The sequence below is a fragment of the Leptodactylus fuscus genome, chromosome 1, assembly GCF_031893055.1.
Source record: "Leptodactylus fuscus isolate aLepFus1 chromosome 1, aLepFus1.hap2, whole genome shotgun sequence".
Classification (NCBI taxonomy): Eukaryota; Metazoa; Chordata; class Amphibia; order Anura; family Leptodactylidae; genus Leptodactylus; species Leptodactylus fuscus.
This window is the reverse complement of record NC_134265.1, coordinates 237,061,682-237,082,357: the sequence shown is the minus strand read 5'-3', so window position 1 is coordinate 237,082,357 and position 20,676 is coordinate 237,061,682. Positions and strand designations below refer to the sequence as shown.

At 41.3% G+C, this 20,676-nt stretch overlaps 1 protein-coding gene across 1 annotated transcript in view; it reads left to right on the top strand.

The window, feature by feature from the left end:
* WDFY3 (WD repeat and FYVE domain containing 3) overlaps positions 1-20,676 on the top strand; it is a 205,107-nt gene that overhangs the window by 56,953 nt on the left and 127,478 nt on the right. Inside the window, exons 4-7 of the mRNA XM_075284587.1 lie at positions 5,299-5,509; positions 9,613-9,736; positions 12,288-12,397; positions 13,955-14,116. Of these exons, the coding sequence (XP_075140688.1) occupies positions 5,330-5,509; positions 9,613-9,736; positions 12,288-12,397; positions 13,955-14,116 (576 nt within the window). The 5' untranslated portion in view covers positions 5,299-5,329. The remainder of the gene's footprint in view (positions 1-5,298; positions 5,510-9,612; positions 9,737-12,287; positions 12,398-13,954; positions 14,117-20,676) is intronic.

The window sequence follows — 20,676 nt, the reverse complement described above, 5'->3', positions numbered from 1 at the left end:
CATTATATGGCGTCTCAGCCAGCTGCTGAGATGCCGGAATAATCACAGGCACATCGCGAGGAACGAGTTTAGCAGCAGGTGAGCTTTACAGCTGTCGAAATGCCAGAGCAGGTTGATTATCAACACCTACTGAGATGCCGGAACAATAACAGGCACGGCGTGAGGAACAAGTTCAGCAGCGGGACAGCTTAAGAGCTGCTGGAACAGGCAAACCATCGACTGCAGCAATTTTTTTAATGGCGGATCATTGACGCCAACAACACACAGATGAAGTTGCGGTCAGAGAGGCTAGTCAATAACTATCAGATGGTCAATTGGTTCTTCTGAAATTAAAGGGTTAAACTGAAATGAATCCACTGTTTGTAGGCACTTTTAGTGAGACTATGCAAGAATTTTAGGTTGTACATTAGAGCAGGCCTCTGCGCATATACACACTTATTGTGAAATTGAGACGTACAGGCATAAGCACAGTTAGATCTTATTGTTAGACTAATTGTTTTACTCCAGAAAATCTATTATCAGATTTTGTGTAATTGTACCAGACCTTAATAAAATAACAATCCTTCTTGTAACAGACACACTGCACAGTGCTTTTCCAGACTACTCAGACTAAAAATAACATGCAGACCAGTTGCTGCCGCCCACTCTTGTCTTCAAATGTCGTGTTTAAACATTATAATTAATTCTATGCTATTATTCACTTATCTCTCCACATGACTGTAATTGTGTATTTATGTTAATTCCTTAGGATCTTCTTCCTATTGTCTTTTCCATGGCAAATTCACCTTTAAAGATCCAAACCACTTGTAGATTACTCTGATAATGGGGTAACGAAGCCATGTGGCTAAAATGGACTATAAATGGCACATACAAAGAGGAAGCATCAATTCATTGAACGTAGATTTTCTAACAAGCTATCATACACAGATTTTACAAGTAACTGCTACTAACCTTCTTTGTTATTTACACATGTAAGATGGCTCACCATTTTGCAGTGTTGCCTTTCACCTCTGGAATCTTGGATTCTGATCTGACCAAGAATAACATCTGGGTTTCTTCCAACGTTCCAAAAAACATACTTATAGGTTAATTGACTTCCTTTGATATGGATTGAGAGATTAAAGGTCCTAAAAATAAATTAAATTTACAATAGATGCATGGTTAAAAGGGAAAGCACTTGTAGCGCTAGTGGACATCCACTCGCCTCCAGAAGATACCGCCATTGTCACTTTGGTGGACCTCCACTTGCCTCCAGACAAAGCTATACCCACTCTGTCTCTGCATTTTATGACAGTTTCCACGTCCTGCCTCCATCTTTTACATTAACCCATAGGGACCCTGTAATCTGTCCTTGGCCAGTCACGTGTGCCCTTCAGTTATATAAAATTCCTTCCAACTGGGGAGGTATCTAAACAGAAACATAATATCCCTGCAAAGGTGTTTGACCACAACATTTAATTTGCTTATTTATGACGCCAAAATATTCTGCGGTGCTTTACGCATAATATATATATATATATATATATATATATATATATATATATATTATATTATCATCCGGCACTGTCACAAGTAGGGATTGCATTCTAAACTCCCTAGCAGTATGTGTTTGCTGTGTGGTAGGAAACTAGAGTACTCGGAGGAAACCCACCCAAACACTGAGAGAATGGAAAACTCCTTGTAATTCTTGTCTTTGGCTGGGTTTGAACCAAAGACTCCAGCCATCAGGAATATCCCCAAGTCAAATCAGTTTAGCTGCACAGTTTGTATCAAGTATTTTGCATTTACTGTGAAAATGTGTAGTTTGAACCGGAAGGTGGTTTTACGTTCCAATATTTGATATCATCATCATAATAATGATAATAATAATAATCCATTGGAGTGTAGCTAGTCTAGTAAAAATTGCTTTCAGTAGTTATTGCTAATTGATTATGATATTGAAGTTATGAACAGTCCATAGTTGAGAAGATCACACTTGAACGTGAATTTTACGGTTGTCCACTTGATTTATCTGGAAAGGTTTTCGAGTATTCAGAGCTTATCTCTTCTGTGTGATTGAACATTAAATTGAGTTCTGAAAAGGGATGAAGAGGATTCCTATATCTGAAGCATTTGACTTCTAGTGGTCTATAGTACAATAAAGAGAGGCTCTACAGTAGCGTGTAAAAGTTTGGCTACTTCTGATTATAACTGTTACTATGAAGAGGAAGTGATCTCTTAGGGCTCGTTCACACGGGGCAAGAGGGGGGCGGATTTTGACGCGGAATCAGCCTCAATATGTAGACCGCTAGCATTCTTTTTTCCACTAGCAGTTTGTTTGCGGAAAAAGAAGCAAGCTGCCCTTACTTCAGACTGATTCAGCCGTGGCGTCCACCTTGCGACACCACCTTCCGGACCAAGCCCATTCATTTGGCACTGTGAGGGCAATAGTAAAACCTTCAGCTTGTGCCTTTTGGGATATTCTATTGTATTTAGCATCATTATCTGTTTTCATCTTCAGCCTTTTTATAGATGGTGTTGTGTTTGTTTCCAGAATTTGTGGGAAAATCACTGAATCCATTTTTCCCTATACCTGTGAAATATTCCCATGCCACACAACCCCAAAGTATGATTGATCCACACCCATGTTTGGAGAGACGTTCATTCTTAAATGAATCCTTAAATTCTGTGCCATTTTTTTTCTCCAAACATACCTTTTATCATTGCGACCAAAGAGATCTAATGTAACTTCATCGGTCTACAGGACTTGTTTCCAAAATGCATCAGGCTTGTGAAGATGTTCTTTTGCAAACTCCTGATGCTGAACTTTGTGGTAAAGGCATGAAAGAGTTTTCCTTCTAAAAAAAGGCCATATTTATGAAGGTGTTGCTGAACAGTAGAGCAATGTACCATAATTCCAGAGTGCTTAATCTTCCTGTATTTGGCAGGCAAAAGGGTGTTACTTATTATTTGCTTACTTATGGTCCATTCACACAGAGGAAAATTGGTGAGGAATTTGGTGTGGAATTTCAGCGCTGAAAAAAAAGCCTCCCATTGACTTCGATGGGTTCCTTTTTCTGCTAGCAGGTTCATATGGCAGAGTTTGCATTCCGCGTGTGAACATTCTGCGCATCTAGCCGCGACTGGATACTTTCCGCTCCAGATTAGGCCCAAATTAAGCGGATGCAGCAGCAACCGGAGACACACAGAAATCACTCCAATAACTGCTAAAGGTATATAGGTGTATTTATTAACCCATCACTAGCATTAACTGACCATTATAAAGAATATATATATATATATATATATATATATATATATATATATACATGTTGTCTAGACAATCGGTATAAAAACGTGTCAGGACCTGGAAAATCCCTTTTTTTTTTTTTTGTGGTAGATTGTTCCTTTTGGTTTACAAGTTTAATCAGAAAATACACGCTATCATTGCTCATCTTTTGGAGATGATGTGCCGATTTGCTCTTTCACTACAACAATTGGATGTATATATTTTAAGTTTAATGAGAAAGAAGCCAAAAGAATGTTTCTCTTTGAGAGTATGGCCTGGGCTCATCTTTGAGCTTTATTGGATGTGACAACATAATTTAGTTTTTGCAGGCATGCTGAGGGGCACTCAGCGTGCTATGATATTATCTCCTCTTTTTGGTTTGGTAATGGCATGATGAGAAAATGTAGATTATGTCCCAAATACACTTCCTGCTTTACAAACTACAAGGGTTGATATTGCAAATTTTAAAGTCTACAACTAAAATGATAATTTGCACAAATCTGAAATCCACAACAGTTTTTGTTATACATGCAAAATATAATTCTTATTTTATCTAGTTTTAAAGTGTCCCTGTCTGTACATGTTTTATTAAATAGTGCAAATGTAAAGCAACACTAAATTGGAGTCCAGTCATGCAATTCATGTGACCGCTCTAGGGAAACTTGCTGATGATAAGGTGACATTCCGTTTCACCGCTTCCGAAATGGAATGTCACCATTACTCTTCCCCCTCCCCTATCCCCATTGATACTTACCAAGTTTTCCTGTGTCCAGGGAAAGGCTCCTTCCCATCCTCCTGTCTTCTAGCTGTGGGCGGAATAGGTTAGCTAGGGAGACAGGGGAGGGTAGGAGGGGCTAGTAATGGGTGGGATCGCCAGTCAATGTGAGTGGGAGGAGCTAAACTTAGTAGACAGAGAATTTTGTAATGGAGTGGGGGGTTCCGATGTTTGATATACAATTTAGTCTTTGTACTGCCAGGAGGTCAGACAGGAGCAGACAAGGGGTGTGACACTGGCTGCCTCTGATTGGAGCTCTGAATCACACTCCCTACTTGACACCGCCCTTCTGACAAGATAGCGCTTATATAGCACATCAAGCATCAAAACTAACTGGGGGATAGAGAAAAAAATTCCAACTGCACTAAAATTCCAACTGCACCCTCATACACATTATATTATCAGCACATCCTGATGAAAATGAGTCTAATGTCAAATGATCTGTGGGCAGAATATGTTTAGGATAGATTCACATCTCTCATTGAGGATTTTTTAATCTGGTGAACTCACAGAAAAAACAATGGATACCAGATGGACCCCATTATAGTCAATGGTCTTCTTCAGATATGTTGTTATTTGTAAGTAGACAAATCCAACTTGTTTAATTCATTCTTCTGTTTGTAATGGAGTGGGGGGGCTGAGTGAGAGGAAGCTGCACTGCAGGAAGCTACAGCATGTAAACAAACACAGAGGATGCCGCAGCAACCAGAGACACCCAGAAATCACTCCAATAACTGCTAAAGATATATGGGTGTTTTTATTAACCCATCACTAGCACTAACTGGCCTTTATAAAGAAAAAAAAGATTTTCTGCCCGAAAAAACCCTTTAAAAGTAATAAAGAAATCCTGGGTGGAAGTTGCACTCAGATCACATGTACAAAGAGGAATATTGGCCAGAAAATGTAGTCCCTACAACTTGAACTCAGTCTAGAGATCCAGACTCCCTACATTATAGTGATCTATGATACTAGAAGTCCCATCCTCACTGAAGCTCTGCAACCAAATACTATATACAGTATGAATACTCCTGGCATGATAGATTTTCAAGGAATATTCTCACACACAGTAGTTTTGTTTTACCTCCTGAGACCTTCCAGCTAATTGAAATCAGACCATTCAGATAAATGGGGTACTTTTGGTTCCAAGTGCAGTGAAATGGGTATAGAGTCAACTGTACACTTGTATCTCTTATGCTTTTATTTCTTTTTTATGTTATGATCATGTTTACAAAACCCAATCCTCTGTTTTCTATAGGTGAGAGGGTTGCATTAATAAAAGTGCAACCATGAATATGGTGAAGAGAATAATGGGCCGACCTCGGCAAGAGGAGTGCAGCCCCCAGGACAATGCACTTGGCCTAATGCATCTAAGGCGGCTCTTCACAGAGCTTTGCCATCCAGCCAGGCACATGACTCAGAAGGAACAGGAAGAAAAGCTTTACATGATGCTGCCAGTCTTTAACAGGGTAAGTGGATTTCCTTGTTACAATTTGGTTATGTCACATTGCCTTCATTCTAACCAGTGGAAAATTGTGCAGTTATTTTATTAAAAAAACAAACCAATATCTGTCCAGTAATAACTGTTTTGTGTGGCAGTAGTTTGTGCTCCAGAGCTTCTCTTCCTACTGTGATTAGTGACTAAATCTCGTAACCATAGTTGGCCATATAGAGACTTTGTTGTCACCTGTCAAATACACTCACCGGCCTCTTTATTAGGTACACCTGTCCAACTGCTCGTTAACACTTAATTTCTAATCAGCCAATCACATGGCGGCAACTCAGTGCATTTAGGCATGTAGACATGGTCAAGACAATCTCCTGCAGTTCAAACCGAGCATCAGTATGGGGAAGAAAGGCGATTTGAGTGCCTTTGAACGTGGCATGGTTGTTGGTGCCAGAAGGGCTGGTCTGAGTATTTCAGAAACTGCTGATCTACTGGGATTTTCACGCACAACCATCTCTAGGGTTTACAGAGAATGGTCCGAAAAAGAAAAAACATCCAGTGAGCGGCAGTTCTGTGGGTGGAAATGCGTTGTTGATGCCAGAGGTCAGAGGAGAATGGCCAGACTGGTTCGAGCTGATAGAAAGGCAACAGTGACTCAAATAGCCACCCGTTACAACCAAGGTAGCCAGAAGAGCATCTCTGAACGCACAGTACGTCGAACTTTGAGGCAGATGGGCTACAGCAGCAGAAGACCACACCGGGTGCCACTCCTTTCAGCTAAGAACAGGAAACTGAGGCTACAATTTGCACAAGCTCATCGAAATTGGACAATTGAAGATTGGAAAAACGTTTCCTGGTCTGATGAGTCTCGATTTCTGCTGCGACATTCGGATGGTAGGGTCAGAATTTGGCGTCAACAACATGAAAGCATGGATCCATCCTGCCTTGTATCAACGGTTCAGGCTGGTGGTGGTGGTGTCATGGTGTGGGGAATATTTTCTTGGCACTCTTTGGGCCCCTTGGTACCAATTGAGCATCGTTGCAACGCCAAAGCCTACCTGAGTATTGTTGCTGACCATGTCCATCCCTTTATGACCACAATGTACCCAACATCTGATGGCTACTTTCAGCAGGATAATGCGCCATGTCATAAAGCTGGAATCATCTCAGACTGGTTTCTTGAACATGACAATGAGTTCACTGTACTCCAATGGCCTCCACAGTCACCAGATCTCAATCCAATACAGCATCTTTGGGATGTGGTGGAACGGGAGATTCGCATCATGGATGTGCAGCCGACAAATCTGCGGCAACTGTGTGATGCCATCATGTCAATATGGACCAAAATCTCTGAGGAATGCTTCCAGCACCTTGTTGAATCTATGCCACGAAGAATTGAGGCAGTTCTGAAGGCAAAAGGGGGTCCAACCCGTTACTAGCATGGTGTACCTAATAAAGTGGCCGGTGAGTGTATACTATTTAAAAGGATATACAACCACTTCTCTGTTTTTTTTTTTTTTCTTCCACTTCTTTAGTCACATAGCTTCCAAATCATATAAACCCACAGTATTTCAGACTTTCCAAAGTGAATACCCACCTGAAAGCCCACATGTCCCAAAGAAGCAAGCAATATGATGTCTTACTTTAGGGTTCCTGCTTGGCGAATAGCAGACAACCCCTTTAATGTATGATTCTCCACTACAAATATACAGAGCAGTAAGCTGACTTTTAAAGGAGTGCTCTGCATCTTTTTTTAACCACTACAGAGGCTTAAAATAACAAACTTTGCATATTTACCTCTCTGCTGAACCAGCGATTCAACAAGAGTTTCAGTCAATGAGTGACTTAATGGTAATGTCCCCCCCCCCCCCCCCCCCCTAATGGCGCATCACTTCTCATCCTCTAAATGACTGCATTGTGCATGTGATGACCTGAACAGAGACTCTCCACTGGATCCCCGACTGGAGAGGCAAGTATTCACGGTTTGCAATTTGAAGCCTCTGCAGCATTTTACAAAAAGAAGCGGAACACCCCTTTATATTACTGCTCATATGCTAATTTGGTGGTGTGGTGCAGTATATGAGGAATTGGGAAAGATGAATACTTATTAATAATAAATGCATGTGTTTAAAGGGCTATTCACGTTTTAACTATAAATAGTATAGATAGATGCTAAAAACTGATGGAAACTGATGCCCATTTGTTCCAGTTTTATGTTCTCCCTGTAGTTGCATGGATTTCCTCCCATTCGCCAAAAACATACTCATAGGGAATGTAGATTGTGAGCCCTACATGGGATAGTGACTGACATAAGTTTGTAAAGTGCTTCAGAATATGCTGGCGCAATACAAGTTGGGGCGGGTTCACACCAGCGCCCGATCTCCGTTTTCAGGTTTCCTGGCAGACAGTATCCAGCCCGTGGGCGCCTGTGAGCGTTTTGTGCTCTCTGTGGCGAAATCGTTTTTTTTGTTGTTTTTAATCGGATACAAAATTCTGCATGTCCGACTTTGTGTCCTGTTAAAAAAAAATACGGTTTTGTCAAGGAGAGCACAAAACGCTCACAGGCGCTCAACGGGCCGGACACTTTCCAAACCCATTCAAATGAATGTGTTTGAAAAGTGACTGCAGGTTTCCGTCTCCTGTCCAGTTTCTCGAGCAGGAAACGGAAACCTACAAAACGGAGATTGGGCACTGGTGTGAACCCGCCCATAGCAAAAAAAAATAAAAATAAATAAACTGAAACCGTTCCAACAGAAACTAAGGGCTCGTTCACATCTGCGGCCCGGCACTCCGTACTTAGGTTTCCGTTTCCTGCCTAAAACACAGGCAGGATACGGAAACCTGCAGGAGTCTCTCTCACCCATTCATTTGAAGGGGTGAGAGAGATGTCCGGCTGTGAGCGGCGGTGAGCGTTTTAGGCTCTCCGCCACGAAACCGGGTTTTATAATCCGGACACAGAGTCGGACATGTAGTACTCTGTGTCCGGATAAAAAAAATCCGGTTTCGCGGCGGAGAGCCTAAAACGCTCACCACCGCGCACGGCCGGACCCGGTCTATGGTTTCCGTCTTCTGGCATGCAGAAGACGGAAACCATAGAACGGAGACCCCAAACGCAGGTGTGAACCCAGCGAAATCAGTATCCATAGGACATGCCGTTCTTTTGTGTCCTGCAAAAAAATGGACTGAAAACTGATCAGTTTTTATTTCACATTGACTCTATGTAAATAGATGGTCATCTGTTTGCATCCGTTTTTTTGTTTTGTTTAAAAAAAAAAAAAAAGCGTCCATGAAACTGATCAGTGACATTAGGTTCACACAAGTGTCACCACTCCATTGTTCTGGTCCATTGAAGGACCGGAACAACATAGAGGGGCTTTGCTAATATATTGGTAACACATGGAGTTAGACAGACCCCATTGACTATAATGACACTGTGACGGAGTCTGCTATGGACCCTTAAAGGGCTTGTCCAGTTTCAGACCAATGTTATTGTTTATATAATAAAAACTTCTATGAATTTCCAATATACTTTCTGTATTAGGTCCTCCTGGTTTGCTAGATCTTTGCTTACTGCTATTCATTCTGCTTACTCCCTGTGGATAAAAGTCAGTCCATGGTCATGTGATATACAGTCCATGGTCATGTGATATACAAGTCCATGGTCATGTGATATACAGTCCATGGTCATGTGATATACAGTCCATGGTCATGTGATATACAGTCCATGGTCATGTGATATACAGTCCATGGTCATGTGATGAGCACACAGGTGCACAGCTGATTACTGTGCTGTGAATATAACAAGCTGTGCTTGTTTATGTGTGTATATTATATGACCATGGACTGACTTTTATTAACTCAAACAGAATGAGTACAAGAATTGATATAAAAGTGAAGAATTGATCTAAAAAGTATATTAGAATATTGTATAACTTTCCATTATACAAACAATAACATTGGTCACTCAATATTGGTCTGAATAAGCCTTTAAACTGATGATCAAAATGTGATGTGAATCACCACTAATCCTGCTTATTATTAGTGACATTACTTCATCTAGACAAATAAGGTCTAGGGACTGGCTTATAAAATGTATATTTTTTTTTTTTATTGTTTTCTCTCTAGGTGTTTGGAAGTGCACCTCCTAGCACAATGACTGAAAAGTTCTCAGACCTTTTACAATTTACTACACAAGTTTCACGACTGATGGTCACTGAAATAAGAAGAAGAGCATCCAACAAGTCCACAGGTTTATTGCTAGAATATATTTGATTTTTTTCTTTTAGCTCCTATTAACAGTTTGGTGCTGCCGCCTATTTGAGCTGCTGGTGGTGGACTCTTCGCTGAATTGCCCCCCATATCTGACAATGTAGTCCCTAGTTTATTTACCATCCAAAAATGATGAGAAGGAAATCTTTCAGCTGTAATACCTTGTTGCTTTAAGTAAATGACCGTAAAACTCTAATTTTATTAAGGGTCATCAACAAAATAAGGGGAAAATCTAAAAGCAGAGAGCAAAAATACATATGCCGTGATCCACACAGAATCACAGGAGCAGATGTAGAAATGTAAAACTGTTTACCATAGAAGTAGTCAAAGTTAGATAACAGGATATAACTAAGCACGTGGAGATCCTGGTGTGGGTGCGACCCTGCTCTAAGATGCTTACAAACAGGGCATCCATGAACCGACTGCATATATATGTCAAAGGGACATCATGAAAGCAATCCCAGATAATAGTGGAGGGGTAACTAGACTAGACAGATATGTTGGGGATGGCAAATATGGTGGGTGTTATGGGGGCATACCAAGTCTACTACAGTTCCAAATTTATTCTTCATATTATTAGAAAGCCCTGTGACAAGTTCCAGGGATCTGATCTGCTATAGTGCGCTTCATGAAAGAGCATGGCTGTCGCCAGTGTTTGGCAATCAGACATATGGAGAAGAAGCTGTAATGAGTTCCACCCCATCTTCAGAGGTGGGAGATTAAGGAAGTATGGCTTCAGAGTTAAAGGGAGCACAATATCCAAAACCTGAGAAAGCATAGCTTTTACCTGACACTAGAACCAATACATTTCCAAACTAGGTGAAACGGGGTTCTAAATATTTGTTGGAGATAAAAAAATACAAGAGATCACCGAGCATGGCCATAGTGTAGATATTTAAAGTAAATGGCTTAGAATAGATGTAACTAACAAATGAACCAGATGGTCCCTCAGACTCAGGAGTTATGATGAGGTCACAACACCGATAGAGCCTCGGAGGTAGTGGGGGCAGCAGATTCCACAAACTTGTCACTGAGGACCAGATGTTGATCAGAAAGAAATACCAGCAACTGAAAGATGGAAATCTGCGCCACTCTCTGGTCCACAAATGACAAGGTGGTGAATAAAATTGATGATCTTTATTTGAACCGAAGTATATTGTACACTGTGTTTCGAGCGCCCCAAGCTCTTCCTCAGGTGCACAATTTCATGTCAGGTGAGGTCAGATGCGTCACGTACCTGAGGAAGAACTTGTGGAGCTCGAAACGTGTTGTGTAATATACTTCAGTTAAAATAAAGATCATCACTTTTATTCACCATCTTGTCATTTGTGGACCAGAGAGCGTAGATTTCCATCTTCCAGTTGCTGGTGTTTCTTCTTAAATATTTGTTGGCGGTGTACGACCCCCATGAAGTAATGTGGGGAATGGTACCAAAGGATAACTTGTTTTATATTTATATTGGCTTCCCTTGTTAGTGACACATAATGATGTCATGGCTGCCCTATCCCAAATTTTATATTTTACTTTTTTAAATAAGCATTATGTTATTTATGGGATAACTAACCCCTTTAAGGCTTCATTCACATATGCAAGAAGTATATACATATAAAATTCTCTGGCTTAGAAATCTTGGACAAAAAGTCTTGCAAGACCGGCTTCCTATGTTAAAAAATAACAGACACCCAGTGGACCCTATTATAGTCAGCGAGTCTCCCTGGGATTTGTTGCTGTTTGTCATCTGACAGACTGTCTTTCAGTTCTTTGGGCCCTACAATGGACCAGAAGAAACGATAGAACACCACAGGTGTGAATATAATGCAAGGTCAAAACTTTGACCTATGAAGTGACTTATCCTGTATAATAGAGGAGAGAGCCTGAGCTGGGTTCTGTATCATTTTCTTTTATATTATTTAGAGTTTATTTGCAAATGCTGGTAGAACTATAAGAAGCCTGTGAATCATGCTTTCCTGTCCATGCAGAGTGATAGACAGATAGACATACGTGAAAAGGTGTCAGTCTCTCTAATTGGGTAGGGGAATCATGCCAGGGAAAATGCTGAACTAAATTATTGAGAACTTTGTATCCAAAAACTCACTATCTCCCCCTTTTATTAGTTGCATTTTTCTTTTTCTCATCTTTCCATTAGGTTTTTGTGGGTGGATTATTTGATGGAAATATAATGGAAATGCTATTTATAGTTGTTTTGACTTGTTAGGACACTTCAAGGGGTTGTCCTGTTTCAGTAAATATATATTATAATTTGTATAATTTTCAATATACTTTGTGTATTAGTTCTTCACTTCTATATCATTGTTTACTCCCAGTGGGTAAACATCAGTCCATGGTCATGTGATCAGCACACAGGTGCACATGTCTAATTACTGTGCTGTGACTAATGAGCTGTGCACCTGTGTGCTCATCACATGACCGTGGACTGTATATCACATGACTATGGATACACTGGAAGTAAACGATGAATGTCAAATGATAAGGAATTCATGATGTTCCTGACCATTCGTCTCATTTTTCAGAGGCTGCAAGTCGAGCCATAGTCCAGTTCCTAGAAGTCAACCAGAGTGAGGAGACCAGCAGAGGGTGGATGCTGCTTACAGTGATTAATCTCTTGGCTTCATCCGGGCAGGTAAGTTTTTTTTCTTTACCCCAGACTCCGGACTACATCGGGGGTGATCAATGACCTGCTAAAGAAAAGTCTCAGATACTGTTAATGGCTTCACTTGACCATTACACGTAGAATTGCACCCAAAATGCATTCTTATTACAGGAATGATATGAGGAGAGTTCTCAGGATTTACTCTAGATTCAGGCAAATGGTGAACTGACGCCAAGTGCCAACAATACTAGTTGCTGTATAGTACTGTGCACTACTGTTTATTGTGCTGTACTGTGATGCTTTAACATCTGGGACAGACTCAAAGTATAAAGTTTACAGTGCATCAACAAGGTTTCTGTATATGCAGCAGGCCCATATTTTTGAGCACCCTCACACTTAAAGGGGTTTTCCCAACATACATTTTTTTTTTTTCTTTTTAAACTTTAAAAACCATACAGATAAAGTATCTGCACTGTGCCTGTAACTTTAAACTATGTGCCCTCCCATTCAAGATCCGCACCCCAACAGAACAGCACATTACATTTTCAGCTTGCAATGGCCAGTGTGGTGCATGTGACTGTCTGCATGTCTGACTTTGTGTCTATGCAAAGAAAACGGTTTCCCCGAGGAGAGGCTGCATATGGACACCACCGGTTTGCTTTACAAACCCATTCAAATAAATGAGTTTTAAAACTGACCACCGTGAAGCCGTCCCCTATCCATTTTTCCCAGGGAATAGGACAGAGACCCGGTGGGTGGACACGGGCGCAAATGTGAATGCCCTCTTATTTGGTTAACAACAAAGTTGACATACTATTGATGCTGTGTTGTTATTAAGCATGGAAATGCGTAGTAACTTATAATAGAGGAATTAAAGAACCATTACTTACCTGTAGAATCCCCTTCATTCCAGTGCCAGTGCACTCTGTTGGTTTTTAGGACATCTACACCTATAAATGCTGCGGCGAGTCGCTGCCGCTGAAGGCACTGTGTTGACATCACATCATTGCTGCAGCAGAGTAAACCAAGACCAATGGAATGATGGTGCCAAGGAATTTAATTAATAAATTCTTTATTTAATCCCATCTCCCCTTTAATTTTTTGTTGTTGCCGGAAAACCCCTTTACATTTTTTTGGAAGACATTAGTTACCTATTATTAGTATCTAGCACTATCTTACATGTGATACTAAATTTTACTAGATGTAGAACCATATTTTAATATCAGTAGAAAGTCTAGGGCATTTCTAAAATATAAATGTCAACTGGACTACACATCAGAATTTTGTTTCTTGATCTACATATTTTTTGTTGCAAAATGTGACTGCGAAATATATGATATCTTGTGAAAATACCCACTGAAAAAACTAAAATCAAATACAGTTGTGATGTAGCTATGGAGCCAATTGATTCATCAGTACTTTGACTGTTTGCAGTGTGTTTATATAAGCTAGGCAATAAATGGACACACTAAATAGCCGAGCCATCCACTACATAGAAAATCAATGTATAATTATTTTTCCAATCATTGCAGCTGCTTCTTCTAATGTTTCATATTGCTTCAGTACTTTTTTTTTTTTTCTCCTTAGAAAACTGTGGACTGCATGACAACAATGTCCGTTCCTTCCACCCTGATTAAATGCCTGTACCTGTTTTTTGACCTCCCGCATGTGCCTGAGGTACCCGGAGGAGCAGAGAATGAGTTACCCCTGGCAGAGCGCAGAGCCTTACTTCAGAAAGTCTTTGTGCAGGTAAAGTCATGGTTTTTTATGACTACTGTTTCCATGGCAGCTGCTGGAAATAAATACGTTACTTAAAAACCTCCTAGAGTACTTAAAAATGAAGCACTGTATGCTTCTCAGTTGCAGTCACTTGCAGGCAGCATACTATATTTAACATGGGGCTGAGTAGGTAGAGACTTGAATTACTGCAGTTCTTTACTCTCTCCCTGCTTAAGCTAGGCACTGTTGCAGATACAGAGGGCAAGAGAGAATCAAAATAACTTAATGATCTTCCTCACGGAATGACCAGTTGTTTGTGTGCCTATAGAGGAAACTGTTTAGTTAATAAATTCCTTGGTATACTAACAGTGGGTAGGAAAGAACTGGTAAGTGTGATGTTAGACCTGAAAATGTGACCATGACAGGGCTGTATCTTCAGTGTATTTCTATGACAGTGCAGCACATAAGGCCCGGTTCACATCTGCATTCGGTAATATGTTCGGGGAGTCCGTGTGGGGACCTCCCCGAACATAATACTGAATGCATTCGCGTTGGCAAGCAGCGAGCACTGAGAGCACACGGACCCCATAAACTATAATGGGGTCCGTTTGCTTTCCACGCGGTGTCCACACGAGTCATGCAGAAAGGAAAGTAGATCATGAACTACTTTCCTGTCCACATGACTCGTGTGGACACCGTGCAGAAAGCACATGGACCCCATTATAGTCTATTGGGTCCGTGTGCTTTCAGTGCTCCCCCCTTGCCAATGCATTCAGTATTCCGTTCGGGGGATCCCCATGTGGACTCCCCGAACGGATTACCGAATGCAGATGTGAACCAGGCCTCAGGTTCTCAAAGCACTGTATAGTTTTTCTTTTTCACTAGAAGTAGTCTATAAAGCATAATTTATATCATAGTAGTTCAAAAGCAAATGACCTTGCATTATCAAATTATATGCTCTTTTTTGCTTATGTTCCTGAGGCTTTTAACTGTACTCATTTATCAATGGTTCATGTATTCCGTCCATTTCTATAGGACATGAAATATATTTGGAATCTGAAATGTCTGAATATATTAGAAAGTGTTTCTAAAAATAACCAGAAGCTACTAGACTACTCATCGAATAATCTCTCCATTGAATTATAGAAATGTTCATGTTGTCTTTGAAAACTTACTTTTTGTGGTTGTAAGACTGAATTTGTGTGTCTTTCTCAGTATTGGGTGTAGATGTTGGAGCACTTGGCCCATCAGAACCTTTTACCTTGATGGTTATAGTATAACTATTCTATAATGTGGATTTCTTCCACTACTGATCTACCAGATTTGGTTAATATATATTCATGCTACAAGAGTCACATTACTCTTGTTTTCAAACATTTTGAATTTCATGAATGGATTACTTGATGAATTTCTAGTTGAGGCCAAGCATACTTTGTTGTGGCACGTCTCAAAATTTATTGTTAATTAAATATTTATTAAAAAATTCTATTCTAGTAAAGCTGAAAGGGTTGTCCAACAAATAAATATTATATGGGTTTTCCGGGACTTTTATGTAAATTATTTATCCTTAGGATAGGTAATCAATATGAGATTAGTGGGGGTTCAAGTCATGGCACCCCCTTATGATCCGCTGAGTGAAGAACCATGGCAATGCCAGAAATGGCACAGTTCCAGTTCCACTCTCTATGTAGTGGCCTGGAATGCAACTGTGCCATGAATGCATCATGCCCATTAAAATTTTAAGAGAGTTAAAATAAAGCTGGATGTATTACTGGACGAAACATGTAGGAGGAGTTATTTAATAGTAGACTTCCATCAGACAGATGGTGAAGCTAGTACTTTTTTCATTGTTTATATTAGGTTTTACTGAGTTGTTGGTCTCCTCCATGGTTAGCACCACTGGGGTTGTTGATTGTTGCTCCACCAAGGAAGGTTGAGCTGTCTCTTCCAGCCACTACCTAGGTTACCCATCAGCTTAACACTTCATCCAAGGTTTTTTTTTTTCTCTGTATGACCATTTAAAAAAAAAAGTTCTTAAAGAGGATCTTTCATGGATTTGGGCAAATGCAGTTCGATATACTGCTGGAAAGCCGACAGTGCACTGAATTCAGCGCACTATCGGCTTTCCCGATCTGTTTCCCGGGTAAAGAGCTATCGGTCCCGGTCCCGTAGCTCTTTACAGTCAGAAGGGTGTTCCTCACAGTCTGTCAGGAACATCCTTCTCCACAGCAGCGCCTATCGCGCTGAACAGTGTGAGCGGGGTGGACGCCCCCCTCCCTCTGCTCACGGTGCTCGTCTATACATGAGTATTATCAGGAGGAGAAGAGGCGTTCCACCCCGCTCACACAGCACAGCGCGATGGACGCTGCTGTGAAGAAGTACGTTCCTGACTGACTGTCAGGAATGCCCTTCTGACCGTAAAGAGCTACGGTACCGGGATCGATAGCTCTTTACCCGGGAAACAGATCAGGAAAGCTGACAGTGCGCTGAATTCTGCGCACTGTCGGCTTTCCAGCAGTATAGAACTGCCTGTGCCCAAATCCATGAAAGGTCCTCTTTAAGGTATGTGCTTTCTATGCCCACTCACCACCATGCCTCCTTGTGGACATACGTTGTTTGATAACTCAAACTTGTATATACTATGTCCTATAACTTTTATAGTAGTCCTTGTGTTGTATATATCACTTCTACTTAAAGGGATCCTATCATTCAGATGGAATTTTTTTGTCCCTAACACGTTGGAATAGCCTTAAGAAAGGCTATTCGTCTCCTACCTTTAGATGTCTTCTCTGCGCCGCCGTTCTGTAGAAATCCTGGTTACACAGTAAATAAGCGGCCATTTTCTTGTTGCTTGTGGGCATGTGCAGTCGGCTCTGCCCGAGGCCTACAAGTTTCACCGCCTGTGGCGGAAGAAGACACAGGAAGAGGACGTTCCTGAAGAAGATGGAGGCGATGCTGGAGAGTTCTCTGGCAGCATTGGGGACGCCCCCAGTGCTGCGAGAGAACTCATTTGCATACTGGTGAAAACCGGGATTTCTACGGAACGGTGGCGTGGAGAAGATATCTAAAGGTAGGAGACGAATAGTCTTTCTTAAGGCTATTCCTACGTGTTAGGGACAAAAAATTCCATCTGAATGATAGGATCCCTTTAAACGACCAATAATAGATCATTGCATTTGTGCAGTGTTTTAAGAATTGTGGCCAGATGAAAACCATGTTTCACGTAATCATAAATCGTATATCATGCATTTCATGCACACACTTCATTGAAGATAGTCAGATACAAGTGGAGAACTCTATAGCGTTGTTCTGTTTTGCTTCTTTCTTACTGTTTTCTTCTTTACTTTATTTTTTTTTTTCGAATCGCCAAGACGTTTCTGTTTGTGAGTTCTATTTACATGCTCAGCAGTTTGCAGCCCTTGATCATCTAGCTTATTTCTTCTGAATGTGAGGTGCATTATTTTGCTTGTACTTTTTGCACTCACTTTGCATCTCAGAGTGTTATAATGCAGAGAGGTTGACTCTGTGGCATGTTGCCAATAAAGTGATTTTGTCGTATTGCACTTGGAAGAAGCACTACCAGGAATACTAAGGTCTGGGTTGAGTTGGAGTAAAACCCTTTAACTGAATCTGCATCAGAAATCATTATGTGTGCTGCTGCCTTTGCAATAGTTATTTCCATCTGGCGTCAGCAGTTATCGATCTGTTTAATATCCCCTCTGCAATTTCTTAATAGAATATTTGATAAGCCATCTGCCTCAATGATCATTCTCAGTCTAAATGAGAATTTTCAGTCCTACTTTAAGAACTTCATCTTCATTATATTCTGTAGCGGTGGATTATTGAAAGTCTTTGTCTTACTAATATTTAAAGGAAATTATAAATTCAGAAACCAAACTTTAGTTTGCAACATTTTCGTTGCTTAAAACTTCTGCATTAACATAGAAGAAAATTAGTCTTGTCATTGGCTATGCCTTTGGCTCCTGGTAGAATCCTGTCAGTCTGATATATTGGGAAATTCTGAATCATCAGATTGGATACTTATCTATAAGGGAATATATTTGGCCCATTAACCATTACAGTGCTAGGTAGAGGATTGAAACCGATGTGCAGATATCCCTTTAAGACTGGGCAGAGTGGTCTAATTGTTGAAAAATAAGGTTTTATTACCTATGAAAATGGGGTTTCAAGTGTCTGGTCTTAAGCCCGGTACAGGCCAAGGCTCTCCTGGTGCCTAGTCTTAATGGATGGCATCAGCACAGGCCAACTTCGTCTGTACTGAATATCAATGATGTGCATGTGCTGTATGGCACTGTGCCAATGGCGACATCAGGAAGAATATTTCAAATAAAAAGAAGCAAAAAAATACTGTGGGAGCGTAAAACACTGTTCACAACTGATCACTACTCCTCTGAATATGTACATAATACTCATATATATTCATTCTGACTAGTGTAGATGTGGATGTGGATTGAGATCCACACAAGGTCCCCATTACAGGTATCCCAGGACAGAAATACGAAAGGGCATATTATATCCTTCAGTAGTGTAGCCTATGTATTATTTAAGATATATTCTAAACTGCCTTGTGCAACCACTCTCCTGGCCAACAGCTGTGAAATGAACTATAAAAAAGCTTCATTCATTTGAAAAGAGTTGCGTTCCAGTTCTCTGCATAGTGAATGGCTGGGTGCGTCACTATAAAAATAGATGGCAGATAACCTCTTTGCTTTAATTTTCACGACTAGTGAGAGTTATGGAAGTCAGACATCTATTGATCAGAATATTCAAGCATTTAGCTTTACCATAGTATAATGGGGAAACATTGTATATCTATTCTGTTCAGTTGCAATATCAGTACAACTTTCCACATAGTCTTCCTACAATTGGGCATAACCTAAGGATTTGTCCTAAAGGGAGTCTGTCAGTAGTAAATTGGTTGTAAACCTAATCATAATACCTTCTAGAGGGGACTTTACAGTTTCCAAATATACCTTATTTAGCTTTGGACCCTCATTTTCATGTAAATAGACTTTTTTTTCTTTGCAAATAAGGGTAAAGTGCTTTGCATGGGAATGTACAACTGAGAACAAAGCCCAGAAAAGCTAAGACTTGCCCTAAAACACTTTTCGCTCATTTACAAATCAAATCAATCAAATCAAAAATGCTTTATTGGCACGTCCGAATAGGTATTTGGCATTGCCAAAGCTAGTAAAGTGGGGGGTAGTTGGGTTCGGGTGGGTGGGTGGTGGGTATGGGGGGGTGGTTTGGGTTATAACAGTCCATGGAGTCTCATCTTCCTCTTCGTTGGTGACCGCTATATGGGGGGGTGGGGTTGGAGGCGGGGGTGGGGTGGGGCGGGTGTATTGGGATAAATATAACAGTCCGTGGAGTCTCATCTTCCTCTGGTTTGGTGACAGCTGGACACGTATTGGGCAGCGATCTCCACAGTGGCCTCTTCTTCTCCCAGTAGGATGTAGAGTTTCCTCTTCTCGTCTGCAGATATGAAGTCTGGGATGTGGGCAGAGAGTCTTTGGTAGTAGACGGCCCTCACAGCTGAGTATTTGGTGCAGTGTAGCCGGAAGTGGGTCTCGTCTTCTAGGGCCCCCTGGTCACAGTGCTGGCACAGTCTGTTCTCCCGTGGCTTGTACGTCTGCCTGTATCGCCCCGTCTCTATCTCCAGGTTGTGGGCGCTCAGTCTGTACCGGCTCAGGGTCTGTCTGTGTTTGGGGTGGCGTATTCTCTCCAGGTAGGTGGCCATGTTGTAGTCCCTTTGTAGGGATTGGTACACGGAGAGTTTCTTGGAGTTATTTATTTCGTTTCTCCATTCTTCAATGTACCGCTCTCTGTTTGCCTCTGTGGTCGCCTTTATTTCGGCCTTGGTTATCATCTGTTGGTGTTTTTGGTTTGGTGGTTGGCTGTTGTTTGGTTGGTGAGTGTCTGGTTTGCTCAGGTGGCTTAGCCATGCTTGGTGGTGGTAGGAGTTGGGCTTGCTCCCCTGGATGTGTGCCTGGAAAGCTAGCGCCCTCTTCTGTATGGTGAGCCATAGGGGGAGTCTGCCTAGCTCTGCCCTGCAGGCTATGTTGGTGGTGTTGCGATGGACATGGAGCAGGTATTTGCAGAACTCCAGGTGGAAGTTCTCTGTTGGGCTGGAATCCCACTTTGACTGGTCTGGGTAGATGGCTGGGCCCCAAACCTCACTGCCATAGAGAAGGATCGGGGAGATGACTGCATCAAATATCTTCAGCCAGACCCTCACCGGTGGTTTGAGGTGGTACAGTTGTCTTCTGATGGCGTAGAAGGTTCTGCAGGCTTTTGCTTTCAGGGTTTCTATTGCTGCTTTGAAGCTTCCTGATTGGCTGAGCTCCAGCCCCAGGTAGGTGTAGCTGTTGGTTTTCTCCAGTGTGGAGCCGTTCAGTGCGAATTGTGGGGTGGTGGAGGCTTTATTGTGGCCCTTCTTCTGGAATACCATGACTTTGGTCTTCAACTTTTTTTACATGTGAATAAATCAACAATTTACATGTAAATGGGGCATCAAAGCCGAATAACAGAGGTATATTTGGAAACTGTAGATTTACCTCTACAAGGTA